Source organism: Podarcis gaigeae, assembly GCF_964106915.1.
Source record: "Podarcis gaigeae genome assembly, chromosome: 5".
Classification (NCBI taxonomy): domain Eukaryota; kingdom Metazoa; phylum Chordata; class Lepidosauria; order Squamata; family Lacertidae; genus Podarcis; species Podarcis gaigeae.
The window spans coordinates 97,244,541-97,271,190 of record NC_139681.1 but is presented as its reverse complement, the minus strand read 5'-3'; the positions used below and the strand labels follow the sequence as shown (position 1 = coordinate 97,271,190).

Sequence of the window (26,650 nt, the reverse complement as noted above, 5' to 3'; positions counted from 1 at the left end):
ATAACTAGCAAAAACATAGTAAATCCATGCGAAGTTATGCAGAAATAGTTGCAAGTTTTTTGCTGTAATATTTGGATTGCTTCTAGATGCAGATTTTTTGAAACAGAGTGGAATAGGCAAAGCCCTGCCTTTGGTGTTGACCTCCATCTTTGCTGTGCATGTTCCTATAAAGACCGTGGGCTAGCCAGGCCCTTCTACGCCCTCCCTGGAGGCGCTTCGTCAAGCTACAGCTCTTAAGAGCCAGTGACTCAAGGAAAGGAGCTGGGGAAATAACAATGCCTCTCCCCTCCTGTCCTGTGTTCCTTGCCAGATGTTAGCGGCTCTCTCCTGCCGTCGTCACCTAGCAGCATCTGAAAGGCCACAGGTTCACTTCCATGCTGTGTCAATGTTTGTACAAATCTGTATGGAGAAAGAGGCAGAACATCCAACCAAAAGAAACACTTGGAGACAATGAGTAAAGGTCAGGAGGAAGCAGGAAGAGTGCAGAGGGCAAAAGCACAGAGAGGCTTGCTGTTCTGTGAATGCTCCAGTCTTCAGAAAGGTGGTGTAAGGCTGACAAGATGATGCAGATAAGCTTTGGGCGCTCAAAAATATGATATGGTATCATCATCGTCATCTCAGAAGCATAGAATTGTAGAGCTGGAACAGACCCAAAGGGTCAGCTGGTTCAGTCCCTTGCAATGCAGGAATTGCAGCTAAATCCGACCAATATGAACATAGTTGTTCAAAGAAGCCGGTTTTGTTTCTCAGGCTCAACAGCCCTTTTTGCATTATTACCCAAATTAGGGAGCCAGCATGGGAGCCAGCCAGAACCGTTGGGAAGAGCGGCCTGGTTTGCAGGAATGGCTGTCATCTGCTTAGCTTTTTAAGCGCCCTTGCTGGTTTTCTTGTGACATTTCCAGCCACGGTTGGTGCTTCATCTCAGCGTGCATGGCAGGAAGCTTTTAAACTGCGTAAATGTGAAGAAGAGGCATTTGCAAAATAGCAGGCTTCTCGTTGCCCTTCCTAGCAGGTGGGGCTTTCTTCGTTTTCTAGGTGTTTTCGGGTACGATAAAATGAGAAGTCCTCCTTATTACAATATGGTGGATTATGCTTCTAAAAATATAGTGATATCTAAAGCTTTCCACCTGCTGTCACTCCCTCCCTCCCTTTACTTTTTGAACAGCACACAACCACTGCAGAGAGGTAATAGCTTTCACAAACTCTCTGCCGCTTCTCTTTCTTTTCTGCCTATTCCCCCCCCCCCGCTGTCACCATTTGCAAGACCTAACAGAACTTAGCAACAGAAAGAGCCAGCGTGGAAATAGTGAAGTGGTTAGATTTAAACAATGCGCTGGATAAGTGCCATGAAATTACCCCTCTTTGCTCCTTTTTCTCTCCCCTCTCAACTTCCACTCACAAGCCTGTGAAAACTTAGGGTGGGGGAGAGATGAGATGCAAAGCGCTCTCAGACCCAGGCTGTTGGGAAATGAATAGATGATGAAAGCATTTCCCCCAGCACAGTACTGTAATGTAGTCTTTCCCAACCTGGTGCCCTCCAGATATTGCAGGAGTACCACTCTGGTCATCCCTAACCATTGAGCTGGCTGCTGGGAGTCTAAAACAACTCGAAGGCTCCAGCTTACTAAAGGTTGCTATAGTAGTAGTAGTAGTAGTAATAATAATAATAATAATGATGATGATGATGATGATGTAATATTCTATGCCAGAGACAGGCTCCCTTGGAGTACACCACGTCACACGCAAACTGGGAAATGGTCAATAATAGCCTAAGGTAGGAACCTGTGCCCATGCTTAAGTCATTGGGCTCCAGCTCCCATCAGCCTCAGCATGGCAGGGATGATGAGAGATGTAGTCCAGCAACATCTGAAGGGTTTCAGCCCCCCCCCCCAAACCCTGCTCTAAGGAACAGGAGTGTTGGTGTGCTTCTGTTCCTGCAAGCCATCTGCAGTGTGAAACATGACTTCCTAGAAGTACCTTATTGGAAGGCTGTTGCCTAAATCATGTCAGCCTTTGTTCTGATCAGGCAGGTCTCTTCCTTGAAGCCATTCCAGTGCACTGGTATCAGCCAAGATAGCCAAATGGAACCTCCATGTTTGAGCATGGTTGCCGAGGGAGCAGTGCCAGCCCGCTGGTTGGACAAAATGAGACACTGACCTCAGGTGGCTGATGAGCAAAGACACTCTGTTTCCTGTGCCCTGTTGCTCCTGCCATCTCTGGATTCCTTTGAGCCAGTTACACCCGATGGCAGGTGGCTCAGAGTCACCTGTTGCCAGCTGTGACACTTGGCACTCGCCTGATGCTGCTTCTTCAGATTGGACAGGTGGGCTGCCTCTCCTCATATGAACTGTCCCGGACCCTGCGGTCATCCTCTGAGGCCCTTCTTGATGTGCCACATGAGGACTGAGTGGCAACACAAGAGCGAGCCTTGTCTGCAGTAGCTCCTCATTTCTGGAATTCTATTCCAAGGGAGGCTCACCTGACACCTTCATTATACACCTTTAGGCGCCAGGTGAAAATGTTCCTCTTCAACCGGGCCTTTAGCTAATTAAACAATCTGTGGCCTTTAAGACAGTGTACGGGGCGCTATAGTTTGGTTTGTTATTACGTCGTGTGTTTTTATACCCTAAACCACCCTGTCATCCTTGGATGAAGGGCGGCATATAAATTTAAATAAAGAAATAAATTTGTGCGGCTTGCTGTGCTCTTGCCACTTGGCAAGCGGAGCCAGCCTAGCAAGCCCTGCACCTCCTTTCCCATGGCGCCTGGGCCAAACACCCACAAAAGGCGAGGGGAGGGGGCCAGTTTGATTGGTTTGATTAATTGGTTGTGTGCCAGCCCGAGAGTCGGCTGAGGGAATCCCCAGCACAGAGGCCCATCACAAGCTGACCCTCACAGCGGTAGCTACAGCAGATACAACACAAAACTACCCATTGTTCCCACTGTACTGCTCAGCTGGGGAAGAGCAGAGCGGGAGGAGCAGGTCGTGAAGTGGGCACGAGCCACTTTCCATCCACGCTGTGAGCCAGCCAGCCGTTTTTTGAGTCGTTCCGCAAGGCGAATTTCCCTATGGGCTTGCTTCGCAAGACGTTTCGTCTTGCGAGTTCTTGCGAGTTTGTTTCCTTTTTCTTAAAGCGGCTAAGCCGTTAATAACCGCTAAGCCGCTAATAGCCGTGCTTCGCAAGACGAAAAAACCGCAAGACGAAGAGACTCGTGGAACGGATTACTTTCGTCTTGCGAGGCACCACTGTAACAACACTTTGGTGGTCCCGAGCCTCAAGGAGGTTAGATTGGTTTCAGCTAGGGCCTTTTCAGCACTGGCCCCAACGTGGTGGAATGCTCTGTCACAAGAGACCAGGGCCCTGCGGGACTTGACATCTTTTCGCGGGGCCTGCAAGACAGAGCTGTTCTGCCTGGCCTTTGGTTGGGACTCGGTCTGACTCTTATATTTCCCTCCCCTTATGGTCTTGATTTATCAGCTATTTTAAAATGAGGCTGCATTTTAAATTGCATTTTAACCTGTATTTTAAATTGGGGTTTTTTCCCTCCCTCTCTTTTCCCCCTATTATGCTTTTGCTGTGATTTTATTTTATTGTTGTTAGCCGCCCTGAGCCCGGCTCTGGCTGGGGAGGGCGGGGTATAAATACAATTTATTATTATTTATTATTATTATTACTAAAGGGGCAGCGAAGTACTGGTGTTAACGTGGATTGGAGGGAAAGAGATTTACACCGTGGCAACTCTGTACTGGTTTACTCAGAGTCTGATTCATGGCTCATTTTGCAATGGGCAATGGAAAACACCCTAAGCTTACTAAGTCCTCTTGTATTCAGTGAAGCGTTATGTGTGCATAAGATGGTGCTTCAAAGAGAAGCATAGAATCATGAATCGTAGAATAGAACAGTTGGAAGGAACCACCGGGGTCATCTAGTCTAACCTCCTGCCACACAGGAATCGCCAGTGTGGGGTAGTGGTTAAGAGTGGTGGACTTGTAATCTGGTGAACCGGGTTCGCTTCCCCACTCCTCCACATGCAGCTGCTGGGTGACCTTGGGCCAGTCACACTTCTCTGAAGTCTCTCAGCCCCACTCACCTCACAGAGTGTTTGTTGTGGGGGAGGAAGGGAAAGGAGAATGTGAGCCGCTTTGAGACTCCTGAAGGGGAGTGAAAGGCGGGATATCAAATCCAAACTCTTTTACCCAACGTGGGGATCGAACCCTTGGCCCTGAGATAAAGAGTCTCATGCTCTGCCGACTGAGCATGAGTGGAATGGAAGGGGAGAGAAAAGAAAGAGATTATTATTATTATTATTATTATTATTATTAATTTATACCCCACCCATCTGGCTGAGTTTCCCCAACCACCCTGGGCAGCTCCCAATCAAATGTTAAAAACAGTACAGCATTCAATATTAAAAACTTCCCTGAACAGGGCTGCCTTTTAAAGATAGGATAGCTGCTTATGTCCTTCACATCTGAAGGGAGGGTGTTCCACAGGGTGGGTGCCACCACCGAGAAGGCCCGCTGTCTGGTTCCCTGTAACCTCACTTCTCGCAGGGAGGAAACTGCCAGAAGGCCCTCGGAGCTGGACCTCAGTGTCCGGGCTGAACGATGGGGGTGGAGACACTCCTTCGGGTATACTGGACCGAGGCCGTTTAGGGCTTTAAAGGTCAGCACCAGCACTTTGAATTGTGCTCGGAAACGTACTGGGAGCCAATGCAGATCTCTCAGGACCGGTGTTATGTTGTCCCAGCGGCCGGTCCCAGTCCCCAGTCTAGCTGCTGCATTCTGGATTAATTGCAGTTTCCGGGTCACCTTCAAAGGTAGCCCCACGTAGAGCGCATTGCAGTAGTCCAAGAGAAGAACGATGACAGGGAGGTGCAGGTGGCGGCGGTTTGAATGGAGCCAAGAAAAAGAAAGTAGGTAAATGAGGGTTGCTACTGTCAGGGGTACTATTCACCTTGATTTTAAAAAAGAAATTATTAAATTATTATGTCTGGGAAGAGACGGACAGGGAGCATTTGCTGCTCTGCCACAGGCTGCAAAATGCCTTGAACCAACCTTGCAAAGTCCTGGAGCAGGAATAGCCAAACAGCAGCTGCTCCAAGCCAGACGGAAGGAGTGGCCATAGTGGATCACCTCTGCCGCAGCTGCTGCAACCGTAGATAACATCACAAGGATTGCGATAATCCCTTGCACAGGCCTTTTGATGCGTCATGTGGGCACCAGCCCCAGGTGCCACTCCTGGGAGCCTCAGATTTCACCTGCCGCTTCCTGCAAGGCACATTTCAGACCTAGCAATTTAATTTGGCGTTCTCCAGACCAGGGGGAATCGTGATTTCTTTCTCAGCTGGATTAGAGGAAAGCCTTTGCCATTTGCCGGATCAGGCCCTGTCATCAGAATGTGGCATCTCTGCCATTTACATTGATTTCTCAGTCGCACTTTAACAGCGTGGTAAAAGCAAAGTTCTAGGCGCAAGTGCATTTAAACAGCAGCATCCAAATGTGGAAAAGGTGGAAATCTCAAAAAAACAACAACCAAGTCTCGCGCTTCTTTCACTGTCACCCTCAGGGATTGGAACTGGCAGCCCAGAGACTGTAGCTCAGGAGTAGATCATATGATTTGGGTGCGGAAGGACCCATGGTCAGTTTCCCACACCTCTGAAATATTGGTGCTGGAAGATTCCTATCCAAATAACAGAGCTGTTACCCATCAGATTGGAGTTCAGTCTGGTGCCAACCAGAAACGTAGATACATAGATAGATAGATAGATAGATAGATAGATAGATAGATAGATAGATAGTTAAACTTTATTTACATTAGCCAACGGCCTTAGCAACATAAAACAAGCAATGTATACAATTAAAAAGACAACATTGGGTAAAAAGGGCAATCAAATGGCCAAGATTATTGTTCAGATAGTGGCCCTTAATCTCATTGCACCCTCGATAAACCTAGCAACCTTTGCTGTTGTCTGATCATTTTGATCTGATAAAAGAAAGACCAATGTGGCCGCAGATGGGCGGCCTGGGATGGTAAGTAAGTAAGAGTGGGGTGATGATCTCATTCCTCAGATCTTATAAAGGGAACAGGAGAGGAGAACATGAGCCGCTGTTTCCAGATTGCCATCTCCACAGGGGCAGAGTCGTTTCTCTTTTTTTTAAAATGATATTTATTAGAAGTTTCAAAAATTACAGAGAAAGAAAAAAGAAAACAACAACAACAAACAATTTTTTTACAAAACATATATAACAATACTTAAAAAAGAGGAAAAAAAACATAGAAATCAATACAACAATAACAATAAAAACACACATCCAATATTCCATATCTTTATCTTTCATTTACTTATTTCATCGACCTCCTCACACCTCCCTTTTTGTATTCTAGTTTAGTTATTTATTTCAGCAAATTCTTTCCATCTTTCTCAATTTTTATTGAGTAGTTTGTATTAATTAACTCAGCAAATCCTTTCCATCTTTCACTATATTCTGTCATTCAGTTTACCTTAGTTTATTTTAACCTTATCTTCCCATAAAATACCTTAAAGCTTAAAACTTAATATTTGTTTGTACATAATTCCTTATAACATTTCTACTAAAGCCAAATATTTTCATTCCAACATTTTTCCTAATATTCATTAATTTTACACTAATTCCCCAAATAAATTTTTAAAAGTTTTCTTCCAATCTTCCTCCAGCGTCTCTTCTTCCTGGTCTCGGGTTATGTCAGTCCTTACTGTCCATTCCATCTAGTCCATCAACCTGGTAGTCTTATGTCCGAGGCTCTTAAGTCTTTTCCATGTCCCTTCTGCAGGTCTTCTTCTTGTTTGTATTTGCACTTTACCTTGTCTTTTGTTGATCAGGGGCAGAGTCGTTTCTCAGTTGGAATCTTTGGGTATCTGCCCTCAAGTATGGCAGAGGGCATCACATCCAATCTGGCCAGTGTGAAGAAGGCACGTCTGTATTTTGGAATAGTTAATTTATACAAATATGGTGCCAGGGAATCAAACTGAGAAGGGAAAAAAAGGCATACCAAGGACAGAAACGTATTTTTTTCCTGAAATTTATACACTGGTTGATTTTTGTACAAAAAACAAAATATCAAAAAATACCCATCAATGTGGTTTACGAGTTTTGGTTATGTATTTTGTGGTTTTATATTTTGATTTTATTCTGTGAACCGCCCAGAGACGTCTGGGCATAGGGTGGTATATAAATTCTAATAATAATAATAATAATAATAATAATAATAATAATAATAATTTATTTATATCCCACCCATCTGGCTGGGTTTCTCCAGCCGCTCTATCAATTTATTTTACTTACAAAATAAATACATAAAAACAACTTTTATTATTATTATTTTTTAAGTTTTTATTGTTAAAATAATTCAGCATTAATACACACATATTGCGAATATACAAACATACATTTCATACAATCCTTAAAAATGTTCAAACATACCTACACTCAATCCCACAGATAATTCCTTTTCCCATCACCATAAAAACAACTTTTAAATAATCAAAAGATAAAGTCAACAATGGACTAAAAACAGATCGAAACATACGTTCACATTCTTCATTTCTGGGCAGGCTTTTGTCTATAAACAACAATGTTTTTAGCAGGCACCCAAAAGAGTACAGGGAATGTGTCTGCTTGGGGTCAGTAGTCAGGAAGTGCTGTCACACTTAAAGATTTCTTACAAAGGCGGAATGGGTATTGTGTGCTACCGAAAACTGTGCTAGTTCCTTACATGGAAGTGGTCAGGTGAATGTATATGGGGTAAGACAATCTTGCAGGTAAACTGGTCCCAAGTTGATGAAGGTTTTGTATACTAATAGCAACACCTTGAACCTGGCCCAGTAGCAAATCGGCAACCGGGGCAGATCTCTGGGCATATTGTTGGACTACAATTCCCATTAGCCCAGCCAGCATGACCAGTGGTCAGGAATTGTTTGGAGCTGCAGTCCGAAAACCTATGGGAGGGAGCCACCAGATTAGGGAAGCCTAGAGCAGACCGTAATGAGCTAATGGGCCAATGGAAGACTTCCTATAAGGCAGGTGCAGGCATTCAGCTTACTATAAAAGGGACAGAATCAAACGGAAATATAAATCTTGCCCACCTTGGAAGAATGGCAGATGAAGGTGAAGGGACTGGCAGAAATGACCAGCAGAATCCGAGACCAGGGAAGAGAGACGGCGGAAGAAGATTGGAAGAAATTTAAGGACTATCTTGGGAAATATTGCAAAATTAATGAATGTTAGAATGATGTTGGTTTAGAAATTAAGTGGTTTTCAGCTGTAATGATTAAGTAAAAAGAAAAGAAAGGTTGAAAATTAAACGAAAATTAAGGGAGAGGATTTGTTGAATTAATAATTAGAAATTGGAATACAGAAAGGGGAGGTATGAGGAGGTCGGGGAAGTAAGTTATAAGAAAATAAGGGATTGAAATTTTACTTGTTTTTAAATGGTTTTTAGTTTTGTATTTTGTTTTTTATGTTTGTTATTTTTGTGTTTGTGTTTTGTTTTTATTACTTTTTTTTGTATAACTTTTGAAACTTCAATAAATATCTTTTTTTTAAAAAAAGGAAATGTAAATCTTGATCTGACACAGTGGAATGAGCTGAGCGGAGGCTTTTGCCCAGCTTTGCTAAGGAGCTACGTACATAATCCCAGAGTTCTCCTCCGCAAAAATGTCCTGACTTCGGTAAACAAGGGGAAAACTGCACCACAAGGCTGCTTTGGTGCTGGCAAGCCAGCTTGCGATGCAAAATGCCTCTCTATCACAGGAAATGCAGGAGGCAATAATTCTTGCAGGGTAATAGTTTTCAGTTACAAGCATTCACTCTTCTTTGACTTTTCGTTTTCCTTGCCAGGCCAGAAAACGATGCGCTTTCTTCCTGTAGCAGGGACAGCCATCTCCAGTCTGAGCAGAACTCCCGTCCCCCCACCCGCAGCGGCAAGAGACCCAGCCACTCCGAGCTCTGCTTCTCTTCATCGTGTAAGGATTGGATGGAAGTCCGCGAATTTTAGGTTTAAGTCGGCCATTCCGAGCCATATCAATGAACATGCTGCTCTGGTCTAGATATTACGCTGCTAGCACTCCCCCAATCTGGTGTCATCTAGATTTTTGGACTACAACTCCCATCAGCACCAGACAGCATGATGGGATTTGTAGTCCAAACCCACTGCAGGGCATCAATTTTGGGGAACGTTATTGCCACAAGAGGGTTTGAAAGATGGGTGGACCAGCAGGCGGGGCACGGGACACGAGATGTGGGCCCAAACATTTGGCAGAAAAAGCACCACCTCCCCAATCTTGAAGCCTTTCTTTTCTAAAACAGCAGTTGAAACTGAAACCTCTGAGGGGTCCCTGGGGCGTCTTGGAATGGTTGGTTCTCCCCCATCAGCTGCTGAGATCCTGACTCTCCAGTCCTTCAGTGTTGCCCAGGACAGCGTAGACCGACTGTCAGACAGGTATGTAAGTGTATGGTCTATTGAAAGAGTGGCCTGTAAATTCTTAAGTAGTGTGTGTATCATAGAATTGCAGAATCATAAAGTCAGAAGGGACCCCAAGGGTCACCCGAGCTCAGCCCCCTATTTCTTCTTTATTTTTCTTTGGCGATCACTTATAGCCAAGTAATATTGTCTTCCATGAATACAGTTTTAACAGTGAGTCTGTAAGTGACTGTGGAGGCCAATTCTGGATCCACATGTCCTTCCCCAGTGGGGACATTGGTTTCCGGGCGGGAGCTGATCATGGTGAGGGTTTGCCAAGCGTGCCTTCCTCTTAGCACGTTTCTCCCTTTCATCCTGAATTTGAGCATCTTCAAAGCCCATAACACCTTTGGTAAAGGCTGTTCTCCAATTGGAGTGCTTGCAGACCTGTGTGTTTCCCAATTGTCAGTGTTTATACTACATTTTTAAAGATTTGCCTTGAGACAGTCTTTAAACCTCTTTTGTTGACCACCAGCATTACGCTTTCCATTTTTAAGTTTGGAATAGAGTAACCCCTTAAATGCGAGATTCATAGATAAAGAATCCTTGACAGGTGGCCATCTAACCTCTGTTTAGAAAACTCCAATGAAGGGGAGTCCACCACTTTCTGAGGTTGTCTCTTCCACTGCCAAATTACTCATACCATCAGAAATTTGTTCCTAAATGTTCCTCTCAATGTTCACATTCCACTGTAGCTTTTGTCCATCAATTGCAATTAGCCTTCGGGGCCAAATAATAATTCATAGCGTTTTTCTTTGAATGTGTTTCTGGCAAATGGGGAAGCTCCGAGGCAAATGGGCAGAAGTGACATTTCACGGGTGTGAATCAGTGCCATGGACGTCAGCAGGGCTCTCGACTGGTCCAGCATCATGTTCTCACAGGGCCTAGTCAGTTGCCTAAGGGAACCCACAAGCCTGGACCCGAGTGTGACAGGACTCTCCCTGCGTGTGAGTCCCAGTGATTGGTATTCAGAGTCATACCTCCTCTGGCAAGGAAGGTAGAACACAGTGATGGGGACTAGTAGCCGTTGGCAGCTTTTTGCTGCATGAATTTGTCTAACAATCTTTTAAAGTTGGCCAAAGGGACGCGGGTGGCCCTGTGGGTTAAACCACAGTCTAGGACTTGCCGATCAGAAGGTTGGCGGTTCGAATCCCCACGACGGGGTGAGCTCATGTTACTTAGTCCCTGCTCCTGCCAACCTAGCAGTTCGAAAGCACATCAAAGTGCAAGTACCGTATTTTTTGCTCTATAAGACTCACCTTTTCCCTCCTAAAAAGTAAGGAGAAATGTGTGTGCGTCTTATGGAGCAAATGCAGGCTGCGCAGCTATCCCAGAAGCCAGAACAGCAAGAGGGATCGCTGCTCTTGCTGCGCACCGATCCCTCTTGCTGTTCTGGCTTCTGAGATTCAGAATATATTTTTTCTTGAATTGGACTTTGAGTAAATGTGCCATGAATTGTTACTGTTCTGAATTATATTGCGTTAATTACTTTCCTTAGGGACGCGGGTGGCGCTGTGGATTAAACCACAGCCTCTTGGACTTGCCAATCAAAAGGTCGGCGGTTCGAATCCCTGTGATAGGGTGAGCTCCCGTTGCTCGGTCCCTGGTCCTGCCCACCTAGCAGTTCGAAAGCACGTCAAAGTGCAAGTAGATAAATAGGTACCGCTCCAGTGGGAAGGTAAATGGTGTTTCCGTGCGCTGCTCTGGTTCGCCAGAAGCGGCTTAGTCATGCTGGCCACATGACCCACAAGCTGTACGCCGGCTCCCTCGGCCAGTAAAGTGAGATGAGCGCCGCAATCCCAGAGTCGTCTGTGACTGGACCTAATGGTCAGGGGTCCCTTTTCCTTTAAGTTGGCCAAGCTGTTATTTCACCCATATCTTTTTGTGTGTGATTACAGAGTCTTTAGTTGCAAAATGTGGTTTGAAACTTGTAGGAGCTGCAGTGTACCAAAGCAAGCCAAGTCTCATAAAGAATCATGACATTAATGGCCCAAATGATTTGGTGTAAGATAGATTGACTTGCTCATAAGTCTTCCAGACGTCTCCCAGTTCTGGGGCAGCAACCGCAGATGTCCTTGACTTGTCCTGGCTGCTGGAACCAAGCAGCCAGTCTGGACTTCTGCGCTAAAGAAACAGAAGCCTGTGTTTTGCAGCCCAAAGGCAGAAATCTGTAGCCGCAGTTAATCATTCCATTGCACAATTGTGTTTTCACCTTTCGAAGTGGAAGACTAAGAACGTAAGAAAAGCCGGCTGGATCAGGCCAACGGCCCATCTAGGCCAACACCCTGTTCTCACAGTGGCCAACCAGGTGAAATCTGCGGGAAATCTGCAAGCAGGATCCGAGCACAAGAGCACATTCTCTCCCGCTGCCTCCAGCTGTGGATGCAGAGCAGAGGCAATAATCTTGTGTTCATTTTTTTTATTGCTATTTTTGGGCCACTAATTATGCTTGGTGTGAACGGAGGGTCCCCAAAGAGCAAGCAGCCCTCCGCAATGGTGGAGGGGAGAGAAGGTTCCTCACCCCCTTTTTGCAAGGGGGCAAATGTGTTTTAGAAGGTGCCACGTAAATCCAACCTGCGTGTATATAGTTCTGGTTGCCTCTCTGTATAGCATGACGTTCACTTTAGGAGGGCTATAAAAGTGTCAGGGTGCCCAAGTGTTGCCCAGAGAGGAGGTTGAGGTGGGAATTGACTTCCCTGAAGTTACGCCTCTTCTGTTAAACAGCTGTTGTCTTGAAATGGTGCAGATAAACTGCATCAGGAACAAAGAGAGGTCTGTGTGTTCGTGTGTGTCTTCATTCCCGGTTTGCAAGCTTCTTGGAAGCTGGCTGCTGTTGCAAACAGGATGATGAACTATATAGATCCATGGTCCCTTCCTTGAGGAAGTCTATCATCAGCAGGTGTTAGCCATGGTAGAGAAATGGAACTTCCATGTTTAGTCACAGTCTAACTCCCGAGTCCCACCTGCTGGAGTCAGAACTCCACGGGACGGCATCACCCTTGTGATGCCTACTTATAAGATTCTTAGAAGCAACTGGCTGGCTGAAAAAAGAAGCAAGGCATTGGGCTAGATCAGGGTTGAGGAGCCAAGGGCCACATTCCCTTGTGGGCAACTTTCCAGGGGCCGCATGCAAATGGTGCGTAGGGACAGAGACAACAAGCAGGTGGGGGCAACGGGGGCAATTCACGCTTTTGCTCTGTAGGCTGCATTCTAGCCCAAACTCAGGTTTTTGCACAAACACCCCTCCAGGCATTTTAAAACACAATGCAGTGCAAGGGTACATTCTAGCCGACCAAAAGCACTTGAAAGAGGGCACGGATCAGGGCCACTGAGGTGGGTGCCCAGACAGAGAGGCCTGGAGAGCTGCATTTGGCCCCTGGGTTCTGGTGAAGAGGGGATTTATTTATATTACTTACCTTTCACTGTTCATTTTTGGCAGTTTCCAAGCAGTTTCAGCAGGGCTCCCACTGGGTTCCTGTTCAGGCACAGCTTAGCATCAGCCCCAACTCTTTGTGTTGCCATCCACTGATGCCCTTTTGTGCAGCCGCAGCCCACAAAAATGCTCACAGTGGCTAAGGGAGGAAATGGCAAGAAAATGTGTGGATGCTCTGAAAACATGGTAGCTCCATAAATGAAGCTCCACGCTGGGCAAATAGTTTTCAGTCTTGCACGACAGCGGAGTTAACAGCTGCACGGTTCTTGAGCAGGGAAGAAAGTGATCTGGAGAAACCATAAGAACTCAGGCCAAGGTCCCATGGTTCTATTTGTGCAGTGTTACTTGGATAGGGAAATCCTTGAAGAACACTCTTTTCCAGGACAGTAAGATACCCGAGTGCCTTGCCTTTGTCCCACAGTCACTTGTAGGAGATGAGTTCAGATAAAAGATAGATAGATAGATAGATAGATAGATAGATAGATAGATAGATGATAGATAGATAGATATGGACTGCTTGATCCCGCTGTGCCTCATGAGCAAAGATGGTAGATGTTCTCTTAAGCTTTTATGCGCTGGTGCATCTTTAGAGCCATGAGGATTACCTGTTTACACTTCGTAGAAATGAAGCTGATCATTTAACAAACTTTTACTCACTGTAGACCCCCAGAGATTAATGGAACTAAGTTACTCCTGGCCATTAATTCCAGAGGGTCTACTCTGAGTAAAAGTTAGTTGAATACAGCCCTGAGGTTCTTGGGTCCCTGGCATGCTATGAGATTCTCTGGTAGGCTGCATTTTGATCCCAGCTAAGTAGGGGTGTGTCCGTCCCCCCTGTATATGCCATGCTATACCTGAATGATTCCCTGGTTGTAATATTAGAAAGATAACTAAATGTTTCCTGGCGTGGGTGGGAAGTTGAGAGAACATTGTTCTACTTGCGTTTTATTCTCTCCCCCAACTATTTGTGGCTTATGAGTCACCAGAGCAGAATTTCTTTTCTTTCGCTTGCATGCCTTCAAGGTGGTTTCTCCCAAGAAAGCGAGAGAACACAGAGAGCCAGCAGATAAAGATTTATGTCTCTGTGGCGGATGTCTCACATGCCCCCCTTTCTTCTTCCTGCCAGAGTAGCACCTAGCCGCCGTCATATTGCGGAAGCCCTGCTCATTCCCACCGCCAGCTTGACTGATTTGCCCTCCGGTTGTGGTTGGGTCATGATGTTGCGGTTGGTTAATGCTGACTTGCTTCACATACGGAGATCGAGGGAGATTCTGCAATGGCCTTGTCAGGTGCTTCATATCTGGATGTGATTTGAGGCACTGGTTTGTGTATCCCCAATAAAAACTGTTTTCCCTGAAGGCAAATTCCACGGAGCGTATGTCACATGCATTCCTTGTGTGAGGCTCAAAGATTCAACGCCTGGCATCTGCCGTTGGAGGGCACCAGGCAGGCCGGGGAAGACCAGAGCAGGCAGCACTCGTCAAGGCAGACCAAGATGTAGCGTTCAGAGTGTCAGACTAGCCCCTGGGAGAGACCAGGGTTCAAATCCCTGCTCGGCTGCGAAGCTCGTTGGGTGACCTTGGGCAAATGGCTCCCTCTTTCTCCGCCTAATCGTCCTTGCAGGGTTGTTGTGAGGGTAAAATGGGGGAAAGGGAGTACAGTGTCTTGAGCTCCTTGGAGGAAAGGTGTAATAAATAAATAAGACAGCCCCCTGTATTCTCCCTCTACTTTGTGAGTTTTGAAATAAAAAAATTAAGGTCTTATATATATAATAAATGTACTAAGCAAACACGTACATAAACACATACATACACCACATGTCTGAAGCAGCACAGGACGGCAGTCCTGGAGCCATTTTGGCTCCCAAACTGATCAAATGCTTTCTCAGCAAGGTCAAAGGGAAATGGAAAAGCCTCCCCATTGTCTTTTCGTTCACAAATCCTGTCTTAAGGGTATGTCTGTGTATGAATAGGGTGAGCCTGTGACCTGGCTCAGGAACTAAGTATTTATCATTACAAAAGACTGGCCAGGCTCCCCAGGATATCCAATCAAGTGACCGTTAACAGGTAACCTGCCAGGCAGGAGGTAAACAATGCACTCAGATTTCCGTTGCAGACCGCCCTTTCTGTGATGTTGGTATGATGTATCTGGGGGTAGTGGTCTTGAGCTACACCCCTTCTGTGATGTAGGTATGATGTTTCTGGGGGTAGTCTTAGACTCCAAGGTGGGCAATTTAAAATGTCTATATAAGGGTGGACACACTTTGGTTCTGGGTCCTCCTCCCGCTCCTGCGGGTGAGGGGAGCACCCTGTTGCAACAGATCAATAAAGATCAGGCTTACTAGCTGCTTTGCTTCTCAATATTCTCTGGTTGGCTCTGTTATTTTCTCTTGACTGATGGAGAACCTACAAAGGACTCTATAAGGGCTCTTGTGCCCACCCTAAGGGAATTAGGGCAGGTTTTCATTTATTACAGTTTGAAGAAAGGAGAGAGGGAAGAGCCACAAGGGCTCGCTGATGGAGCATGTTTTGGCCAGACCAGACGTGATGCAGGATGTCTGAACAGGTTGTGATCTGAGCTTAAAAGGATCCATGAAAGCCCCTGAATGGAATTGGGGCTGGGGGCTGAACGAGCCGGCTGGCTGGCTGGCTTGAAACCCTTTCCCCCTTCTGCCATTTCCACCAGCAACTCCCCCCACCCCCACCCAAGCTGCTAGAGGCAGTTCCCAAAATAAGGAACCAGGGAATTTAGATGTACCAAGGCTGCTCCATGGCTGATGCTCCCATGGGTTGGGCAAAAGGCCTATCTCATCTCAAACTGAAATTTAAATAAAGGTAAAGGTAAAGGTACCCCTGCCCATACGGGCCAGTCGTGTCCGACTCTAGGGTTGTGCGCCCATCTCACTTAAGAGACCGGGGGCCAGCGCTGTCCGGAGACACTTCCGGGTCATGTGGCCAGCGTGACAAGCTGCATCTGCCGAGCCAGCGCAGCACACGGAAACACCGTTTACCTTCCCGCTAGTAAGCGGTCCCTATTTATCTACTTGCACCCGGGGGTGCTTTCGAACTGCTAGGTTGGCAGGCGCTGGGACTGAACGACTGGAGCGCACCCCGCCACGGGGAGTCGAACCGCCGACCATGCGATCGGCAAGTCCTAGGCGCTGAGGTTTTACCCACAGCGCCACCCGTGTCCCTTGAAAAAATTTAAATAGGAGCCGTCAGTTCTTTAGCAAGTGTCCATGTCTGTATACATTCCAGATGCCATCAATAATACCTGTCAGATACCAGTAGATCATTGCACAAGAAGTGAGCATCATGAAAGTAGCTGCAGGGGGGGCCATGTGTTTAGAAACGGCCCACAAGCCATTACAGCCTGTTTTGCTAAGCGAAATGTTTAGAATCCGCTCCATTTGGTTCTGGACCCCTCTGAGTTCATAGTTTCTAACTATGAGGATTGAGATTCTACCAGATAATGATCTCTGTATTTTTATTATTTATTATTTTTTACCAGAGGCTTCCTGCTGGACTGGAAAAGGGGGTTGGCAAGATCTTCTGAAAAGATAACAGAGAGGGCTGTAAAAAAATAAAAAGCAAGCAAACAGGGCAGCCGAAAGGCAGTTCAAAGAGAGATTTATTGCCTTATTAGCAGGCCTGAGCCATCAATGGCAACAGTTTGCAAAAGCAAAGTCTCAAACAATGGGAGCAATTTGAGGAAATGGAGAAGCAGGGAGGTTGTTAACTCTTATGGCCACCTCTCTGGCAGGTGGCCGTGGAGGAAGCTCTGCAAACTCATCCACATTCCTTTTAAGAGGGAAGAGTCCTGCTTTTTTCAACCCCCCCCCCCCCCCGCTTCCCCTCACAGTGACTTTCTTTGATGGGGCATCTGTGTTGGCCTGTTTGTGAGAGACCCTTTGAGGTCCCATTTTAATTACTTCTCTATAACTGAGACATCTCAGGAATCTATCACTTTTCACTCTTTTCCTGCACCTGAGCTGCTCCTTGCCTGTCGGGTCACAACCTGGCTATTAAGAGGAAAATTAACCTGTGCCAAAGTTTTGCAGTGTTTTTGGTTTTTTTGCAGCGAAACCCCTATGTTTTTCAGCACCCCACAAACTGAGAAGTCGATACGAAACACAGGGTCTGTACTTAACATTAAGTATGAATCCCAAAATTTGGAATCCCCTGCAAACTGTTGAAGTTGTTTTGCAGCGTTGGTTCGTAGTTAATGGGGCTGCTGCTGGGGCAGCCAGAGAACCCCCTTAAGAATGGAGTGTTCTGTGCTTAGTTTTAAAAAACCAAACAAACCAAGAAGAGGGGAGGAAAGGCATGAGCACTTCCTTTGCCCAGAAATCGGTTTTTCCTAAGCCCCAAGTCGCAGACAGGCAGTATTGGGTGGGTGGGTGGGTGGGTGTGGGTGTGTTCACTTTGTCCATGCTCAGAGGCATGTTTTCACATGGCCTGAGGCTGCATGTAAACCCAGCCTGACTCTGAGCTTTCCCCAGCAATTAAACTAGTTAAACTGTGGATCCCTTCCAGTCAGGATTCAGGCCTCATCACGGGACTGAAACTGCCTTGGTCGCACTGGTTGATGATCTCCAGTGGGCTAGGGACAAAGGTGAGAGCTGTTTCCTAGTTCTGCTGGATCTCTCAGCGGCGTTTGATACCATCGACCATAACATCCTTCTGGACCGTCTTGAGGGGCTGGGAGCTGGGGGCACTGTCATACAGTGGTTCCACTCCTTCCTCCTGGGCCGTGTTCAGAGAGTGGTAGTGGGGGATGAGTGTTCAGACCCCTGGGCTCTCACTTGTGGGGTGCCTCAGCTTTCTGTCCTCTCCCCCATGCTTTTCAACATCTACATGCAGCCGCTGGGAGAGATCATCAGGGGGTTTGGGCTGGGTGTTCATCTGTATGCGGATGATACCCAGCTCTACCTCTCTTTCAGATCAGAACCAGTGAAGGCGGTGATGGTCCTGTGTGTGTCTGGAGGCGGTTGGAGGATGGATGGCGGCTAACAGATTGAGATTGAATCCTGACAAGACAGAAGTATTGTTTCTGGGGGACAGGAGGTGGGCAGGTGTGGAGGACACCCTGGTCCTGAATGGGGTAACTGTGCCCCTGAAGGACCAGGTGTGCAGCCTGGGAGTCATTCTGGACTCGCAGCTGTCCATGGAGGCACAGGTTAAATCTGTGTCCAGGGCAGCTGTGTACCAGCTTGAACTGGTACGCAGGCTGAGACCCTATCTGCCTGTGGACTGCCTCGCCAGAGTGGTGCATGCTCTGGTTATCTCCCGCTTGGACTACTGCAATGCGCTGTATGTGGTGCTACCTTTGAAGGTGACCCAGAAACTACAACTAATCCAGAACGCAGCAACCAGACTGGTGACTGGGAGCAGCTGCCGAGACCATATAACACCGGTCTTGAAAGACCTACATTGGCTCCTAGTACGTTTCCGAGCACAATTCAAAGTGTTGGTGCTGACCTTTAAATCCCTAAACGGCCTCGGTCCAGTATATCTGAAGGAGCGTCTCCACCCTCATTGTTCTGCCCGGACACTGAGGTCCAGTACCAAGGGCCTTCTGGCGGTTCCCTCACTGCGAGAAGCCAAGTTACAGGGAACCAGGCAGAGGGCCTTCTCGGTAGTGGCACCCACCCTGTGGAACGCCCTCCCACCAGATGTCCAAGAGAACAACTACTACCAGACTTTTAGAAGACATCTGAAGGCAGCCCTGTTTAGGGAAGCTTTTAATGTTTGATGTATCACAGTATTTTAATATTATTTTGGAAGCCGCCCAGAGTGGCTGGGGAAGCCCAGCCAGATGGGCGGGGTATAAATAATAAATTGTTGTTGTTGTTGTTGTTGTTGTTGTTGTTGTTGTTGTTGTTGTTGTTGTTGTTGTTGTTGTTGTTATAACTCGCTTCTGCAGGAGGCATTGATGGCGACCAGCTGGGATGACTTTAAAACAGAATTAGACAAATTCAAGTAAGAGAGGGCTATCAATGGCTACTGGCCCTGACGGCCACATTTGGAGGCAGCCATGTTTCTGAATCCCAGTTGCTGGAAACCACAGGAGGTGGGCAGAGGGCTCTTGTGCTCGGATCCCGCTTGCCGGTTTCCCACAGGAATCTGATTGGCCACTGGGAGAACAGGAGGAAGGATTAGATGGGACATGGGCCTGATGCAGCCGCCTCTTCCTCCTTCCTTATGAAAGGAAGTTCTGGGACTCAGCCCTGAGACAAATGGAAGACCCGGGCTTCCTTTCTGCAGCTTCTCCATAGCTATTAACACCTGCTGTTATATGATGCATCTACTTGAACCATACGTGGAACGAGTCTGCCCCTGCAGCTTGATGGAAGTAGAAACTGTCTCTCATGTCTTGTTATGCTGCCGTTTCTACAGGGATATACACTCTGTATTTATCACTCCTGTTATACAAAAAATCTCCAAATGGGTCTGAACTTCAATGTCTAAAACTCCTGGAAGAGGACAAGGATCTAGAGATCACGCTAAGGGCGGCCAAATTCTGTGCGACTGCCATAAAACTTAGGGAACAAGCTGTACTACCAAAATGATTAAGGTTTTAAATGACAATTTTAGGTTACATTTTAGTGATCAAGATTTAATATATATATTTTAACTGCTGCTATATCTGAATTGTCTCTGTTATACCCAATTGCAATTCAATGTATTCCTATTGTGTCTTATTATTTTCCTGATACTGTAAGTGAGCCGGGACTGATCTGTGACCGTAGTAATAAAATTCAGTTCAATTCATCTACTGCTTTACATAGTGCAAGAGGACAGGTCCCTGCCCTGAGGAGGTTACAAACTAGCACTGGACAGCCCCAGAGGAAGGTGAAGAATGTGCATTCACTTCAGTGGCTGCTTACTTAGGCAGCTGTTGTAGGGTCAAACTGAGGAAGGTTAAGCTAAAGTATTTAATGGGAAATGTGAATTTTGAGGAGGAATTTATGTGAGACGGACTGCCTGAATAAATGGTATGAATGCTGTTCTTTGCCAGCGAATCCGTTGTTTAACAGGTACTTAACAATTTCGTTACAAGGCTGATGTCAGCCAAAACAAAGTCTGCCATATCAACTGATGCTAATCTGATACGTTTTCAAAATGTTGCAGGATTCCGAGTTTTTTGCTGCAGAATTCCAGAACTCCTTGCAAACTTCTGCCTTGTCTTGTGGTGCTCAGTTGACTTCGTTAATTCAGCAGATTAATATCTCATCTTTCTCCAAGTTGCAAAGGCTGCTCTGTCCCCCCCTTTTTAATTCCTTTTCTCCCTCTTGCAGCGACTTCCTTCCTGGCCTCCCCAGCAAACCCAGGCTCCCTTGCTCCCCGGACTACCCGAGTGCCAGGCCTGGAAGGGGCAAAATCCCAACCATCGCTCCCCAGTTCTCCCAGTCTGGGCCCCAGCAGACCAGCCGCCCCGGCTCTTCTGGATCCTCATCAAGGAGCAGGCAGAGTAAGAGCAAAATCGCCTTACTTGCATGGTCTGGGCTGGTTCCAGGAAACATCTTTGACCCTGAAGGAGGTGTATGTTTTTGGGGCGCACCTTCTTTTTATGGTGTTATGGTAAATTGTTTTTAATGCTGTGCTTTGCTGCTGTAACCTGCTCTGGGGTATCAGGGTGGATAACAGATAAATAATACCTCGTTGCTTGATGGCACACAGCCAGATGGGTTAAGAAAAGGATTGTGTTGGAGAAGTGTGCATGCTTCTCTAGGATAGTTCCTTCCTGGGGCTTCAGCAATAGCTGCACTGGTGCCAACTCTAGGGACCCTGGGCACCCACACAAAAAAATTGTGGGGGCTCTGACACAACTTCCAGTTTGGTACCGGAAGCTGTGTTGGAGGCCCGAGGCCCTGCGAAATTGGAAGTTGTAACGGAGGTCTTGTGAGGCCTCGGACGTGACCTCTGGGGACCCGCACAGCCTTGGAAGTGCTGCTGCAGCACACCTACGCAATGTGACGTCATGACATCATGTTATGTCACGGGTACCATTGAGCAAATTGGGGCCCAAGTCAGCAACTTGAATAGCAGCTGGCATCTTCCTTCGCCATGCAGCAGATGGAAGGACAGGAAAGGGGAAGGATTTTTTTTAGTGTTCTCATCCTCATTTAAAGCCCTAACCGGCCTTGGTCCAGTATATCTGAAGGAGCGTCTCCACCCCCATCATTCTGCCTGGACACTGAGGTCCAGTGCCAAGGGCCTTCTGGCGGTTCCCTCACTGTGAGAGGCCAAGTTACAGGGAACCAGGCAGAGGACCTTTTCGGTAGTGGCGCCCTCCCCGTGGAATGCCCTCCCACCAGATGTCAAAGAGAACAACAACTACCAGACTTTTAGAAGACATCTGAAGGCAGCCCTGTTTAGGGAAGCTTTTAATGTTTGATGTATTACAGTATTTTTATATATTTTTGGAAGCCGCCCAGAGTGGCTGGGGAAGCCCAGCCAGATGGGCAGGTTATAAATAATAAATTATTATTAAAATTATTATCATCATGTCCACACAATGAGAAGGTTAGCACAGCTGGTACTAGGGATGAGGAGCTGCTTTCCAGGCAGGTTCGATGCTTTTTTCTTCTGGCCTCGCGCTCTGTCAAGCATTCCTTGCAGCCTCCCTGCAGCCCCCCGCCCCTGCCCCCCATCCTCTGTTTACTCCTGTTGCCTCTGCATTCTGTTTCCTGCGATAGGAGCTCTGTCCAGGCTGGATCAAGAGGGCTCTGCGATCACGCACACGAGTCGTCCTGCTCTTCCTGCTTCGCTCCTGCCGCTGGCTCATTGTCACGCTGAAAAGGAAGTGTGGCTGAAATGCGGAAAGTGCAGACTCGCCAAGAAAGCAGGCCCTGAAGCCCACACGCTCCCCGCTTTCCAGGGAAAGTGGAACTGAACTTCTGGGCAATGAGTGGAATAGGAAGCCCAAGTCCTCCATACAGTGTCAGCTTGAGAGTTTGTGGCGCTCTCATACGCAAACCCACGCCATTATAGCTTTTTTAAAAAGCTCTGAGGCTTACAAGAAAATAGCAGCTGGAGTTTCTTCCTTCCCCCTTCCTTTGCCCGTTTGTGGCATGACTTGGTTTTTGTGGTTGCCCTTCCCAATTTGGGCCACCATTGTCTTAAAGATAACACATTTCTAACCCTTCCATACATTTTAAGCAGTAAGATTTCTTACCTGACGAAGCAAGTCTTGTGCTGGTCAAAGGAGAAAGGCCTGAGCACAGCTTCCTCAAAGCTTTTTGGCTTGCTAGCCCTAAAGAGGGAAATTTCGCTCCAGGGTAGAAATTGAATCAGGTGGAAGTGGCCCGGGGATCTCATGGGGCTTTGTGTGGTGTAGTGGTTAAGAGCGGTGGACTCGTAATCTGGGGAACCGGGTTCACTTCCCCGCTCCTCCACCTGCAGCTGCTGGGTGACCTTGGGCCAGTCACACTTCTCTGAAGTCTCTCAGCCCCACTCACCTCTCAGAGTGTTTGTTGTGGGGGAGGAAGGGAAAGGAGAACGTTAGCCGCTTTGAGACTCCTTAAAGGGAGTGAAAGGCGGGATATCAAATCCAAACTCCTCCTCCTCCGCTGCTGCTGCTGCTGCTGCTGCTGCTGCTGCTGCTTCTTCTTCTTCTTCTTCTTCTTCTTCTTCTTCTTCTTCTTCTTCTTCTTCTTCTTCTTCTCCCTCCTCTTTTTCTTCTTCTTCTTTGAAGGCAGCCCTACTCCAAATTTTTGCCTGGTTTTTAAAAATAAGCGGCTCCTGTAGTCATCGTTCATCTGCTGAAGGCTTCACGGACATTGATTAATTCTCAAATTGAGGAGGGCACAGCCCCATTTTGAAGGCAGGAAACTGAGCAAACAATGCAAAGGGGCTAATTTGTTTTCGGGGGGGGGGGAGGTCCCAGTCTTGAGACATCAAGGAGCCAGGCAGGGTGGGGGTGGGGGCTATGAACTAGAGGAAGGGCAAAGAAGCAGCGGGACCCTTCCCCAACCACAGGCGTCTGCAGCTGCTGTTGAGGATCACATGCACAGAGGCAAATTTGGGAAGCAGTTTGCAACCCTGCTGCTCCCAGAGAGTTTACCATAGTGATGGGCAAAGATGTGTTCTTACGTAGACAGCCCTTCCCTTTGAGCATCCAGGATGTCCTTAGCTGGTGAAGAAACTAAGCCATGAATGAGGAAGCAGTAACGTGTAATAAGTAAATAACAAAGTGACTGTGACTCTGTCTTACAGTAAACGGTCCACATTCTCTGGCACCACAGACTCCCTGTTAATCCCCTAGAGCAGTGTTTCCCAACCTTGTGCCTCCAGCTGTTTTTGAACTACAACTCCCATCATCCCTGACTAGCAAGACCAGTGGCAAGGGATGATGGGAATTGTAGTCCAAAAACAGCTGGAGGCACAAGGTTGGGAAACACTGCCCTAGAGGACATGGCCATTGTGGTCATAGCCTCACCCCCAATGCTGAGGCACTCAGTCCTGAATTCTGCTTTAGCTGATAGCTTCCCTCCCTCCCTCTCTCTCCTCTGCAGGCAGCCAGTCTTCCAGGAAGTGAGGACAGATCCTTTCCTCAGGAATCACCTGTCTGAGTGAGCGCTTAAGGACAGACTCGACCAGCTTCCTGTAACAGGGATCCTCGCTTCTGCAGCAGCCAGCAGAGCCAAGGGGGAGGTTATTAGCAGAAGGGCCGTGGATGCACTGAGATTCAGCCGCTATCTGATGGGACGCACCTTACCTTGGACCTTGGCCGAAGGATTCTGCCTGGAGGAACGTTTTATTCCTTGGACATCACTGCTTCCACGCACAAATGCACAATCCAGGAGTCCCTTGCTTTTTGCCAGAAAACACAGACTGGAAGCCCACCCCGGTGTCCTGAGGGACTTGAGCTTACAGCAAGTAGCTGGTTTGCTATTGTTTGCGTCCTTGGTAGAGACCCTGCAGTCTTACGTCAGTCGTGCATTTACCCAACCTCCTGCCCTCATAGCTTTCTGCCTGTGACGCAGATCCACCTTCAGCCTTTCTCATGATTTTATTTGGGTTTATTGCTTTCCATTCAAACGAATCCCAGCTTACAAACAATAAATGACAAAAACATAAACAACATCACAGCATACATCATATAATGCCATTAACAAATCGGCAAAGCCATTACTATCCATAAAACACCATTAGCAAAACAGCAACTACAGTGAGGGGGGAAAGTATTTGATCCCCTGCTAAGTTAGCCTCGAAATCTTACTGACTTAGAGAGGATCTGCAAAGAGGAGTGGGACAAAATACCTCCTGAGATGTGTGCAAACCCGGTGGCCGCCTACAAGAAACCTCTGTAACTGCCAACAAGGGTTTTGCCACCAACTACTAAGTCATCTTTTGCAAAGGTGTTAGATACTTATTTCACTCACTATAATGCACATCCATCTCTGACTTTTGTCTTCTGGGTTTCTGGGAGTTTTCCTGTTGTTATTGTGTCTCTCGCAGCTACAATAAATAAGTTAAGCATCACAGTTACAGGATGTTGTACGATAAACAAATCAAAAAGGCATTTATAATCTGGAAAGCTATTAACAAAATAGCAGCTAAAAAATAAGCCAAACGCTATTAAGTTCACACACACACACAAACTTCTCTCACTCTCCCCAAGCCCTCATCATCTTTCAGTATGTTCAGTTCATTAAAAGACATGTGCAGCTGCATCAGATGGGAGGACCCTGGTCTAATAGAAATATCTGCTGCAACAGAGCTATACTTTAACCTATTATTAGTCTCTACCCCTAAATCAAGACCAGAGACTGTTTGGAATGACCTTGCATGAAACTATAGGGCAGCCTTCCCCAACTACAATTCCTACCCCCCCCCCCCAGCCAGGGCGGTCCAGAACCAAGGGCAGATTTTGGACTGTGATTGGTGCCCAAACACTGTGCCCTGAGCCAAACAGAGTTGTAAGCAAGGCGCTGGCCTTTGGGAAAGTGGCGTGAGGCTCTGACGGGGTCCTTGAGTCCTCACACTTCCTCCCCAAAGCCGGGCACCCGTTTTTGGGAAGGCAGGGTGAGGACGGGCCACTGCCAGAACATTTGGAGGGCTGAGGATAGGGAAAGCTGGTGGGCAGCCTCCACTAGTGGAGAGAGCTGGCCTGACTCACCTTTTAACTGCTGAGTGACATATGATTGGCCTGTTCCTGACACCTGGAGTGCGGCTGATCCATCTGGCGAGGCGGGAGAGGGGTATAAAGGAGTGTAAAGACTGAGTGGGGGTGGAAGAGAGAGAGAGTAGGTGAGCAAGCTAATGCTTGCATTTTGGGCAAGGGAGGAAAGTTGAGTAGGGAGGGAGAAAGGTGATGGGGTGGCTGTTGTTGTTTTAATCCAGAGATGTTAGAAATAGTCTCTGGAGCATCTTGAAAGCAAGGCACCGCTTTGTGCAGCCTTCAGAAGTCTCCTCCTCCCTTGCCCTTACGTCCCTTTGTAGTCCTCTTCCTGTTTTTAAGAACCCCTCTGGTGACTCCGGTGCTTTCCCATGAGTGGGCCATAGACCTGCGTTTCCTCCTCACAAGGAGAAGCCAGGAAGCCCATAGATGCTGCCAGGATCGCTTTGCCCCTGGCACACGACCTCTGAAGCCCGGTTCTTTGATCCACGGTGTCCCCGGCCCCCTCACTCCCTTTCCCTTCTCCTCATACAGTGAGCAGATCCATCTCCCTGGGGAATTTCAGGATGTTCTGAAACCAGAAGTTGTGATTCTCTTCCAAGGATGGGAAAACAGATGGAGCTCTTTTGCCAGGTCTACCCTTTCCATGAGGCCATGGGGGAAAATACAGGTTGAGGTGCCTTTTAGGGAGCAGCAAATGGACTGTTATTTCACTTTCCTTTATATTTTACACACAATGTGGATAAACATATTAATATTGTAGATTCAGGTAGGTAGCTGTGTTGGTCTGACGCAGTCGAAATAAATAAAAAAAAATCAAGAAGCTTGGAAAGAGGTCTAGGTGGCTGTGAGAATTCAACGTGTCTGAGGGAAATACATCTAAAGGAGGTTTTTAATGTTTGATTATCTTTTTGTATATGCTGGAAGCCTCCCAGGACAGCTGGGGCAACCCAGTCAGATGGGCAGGGTACAAATAAAATTATTATTATTATTATTATTATTATTATTATTATTATTATTATTATTATTAACCCTATGTGGACTGGGGCACGGTGGAGGCTAAAACCAGATTAGCCAGTTGAGAGCTGGAAAAAACAGTAAAACAAACAAATATTGGGATTGCTGGAATGGGAGTCTTGGTTGCCACCAGCCCAGTTCCCCTACTGCTGCTCCCTGATCATCTAGCTCGCCTTTCCCCTAACCTGCTGCCCTCCAGCTGCTGTGCCACAGCCAGATCTAGCCCCAGTGAGCAGCTTTATAATAATAATAATAATAATTTATTATTTGTACCCCGCCCATCTGGCTGGGTTTCCCCAGCCACTCTGGGCGGCTTCCAACAGAGATGAAAAATACACTAAAATGTCACATATTAAAAACTTCCCTGAACAGGGCTGCCTTCAGATGTCTTCTGAATGTCAGGTAGTTGTTTATCGCTTTGACATCTGATGGGAGGGCATTCCACAGGGCGGGCGCCACTACCGAGAAGGCCCTCTGCCTGGTTCCCTGTAACTTGGCCTCTCGCAGTGAGGGAACCGCCAGAAGGCCCTCGGCACTGGACCTCAGTGTCCGGGCAGAACGATGGGGGAGG

General features: G+C 47.1%; 1 protein-coding gene across 9 annotated transcripts in view; it reads left to right on the top strand.

The window, feature by feature from the left end:
- ARMC9 (armadillo repeat containing 9) overlaps positions 1-26,057 on the top strand; it is a 98,331-nt gene extending 72,274 nt beyond the window's left edge. For 7 of the 9 annotated variants that reach the window (XM_083739388.1, XM_083739384.1, XM_083739386.1 and 4 more), the window contains 4 exons: positions 8,882-9,006; positions 9,350-9,482; positions 20,237-20,409; positions 23,456-26,057. In XM_083739388.1, the coding sequence (XP_083595514.1) occupies positions 8,882-9,006; positions 9,350-9,482; positions 20,237-20,409; positions 23,456-23,478 (454 nt within the window). In that variant the 3' untranslated portion in view covers positions 23,479-26,057. The remainder of the gene's footprint in view (positions 1-8,881; positions 9,007-9,349; positions 9,483-20,236; positions 20,410-23,455) is intronic. The other 2 variants (XM_083739389.1, XM_083739385.1) reach the window with 1 other exon arrangement.
- The last annotated feature ends 593 nt before the right edge of the window (positions 26,058-26,650 follow it).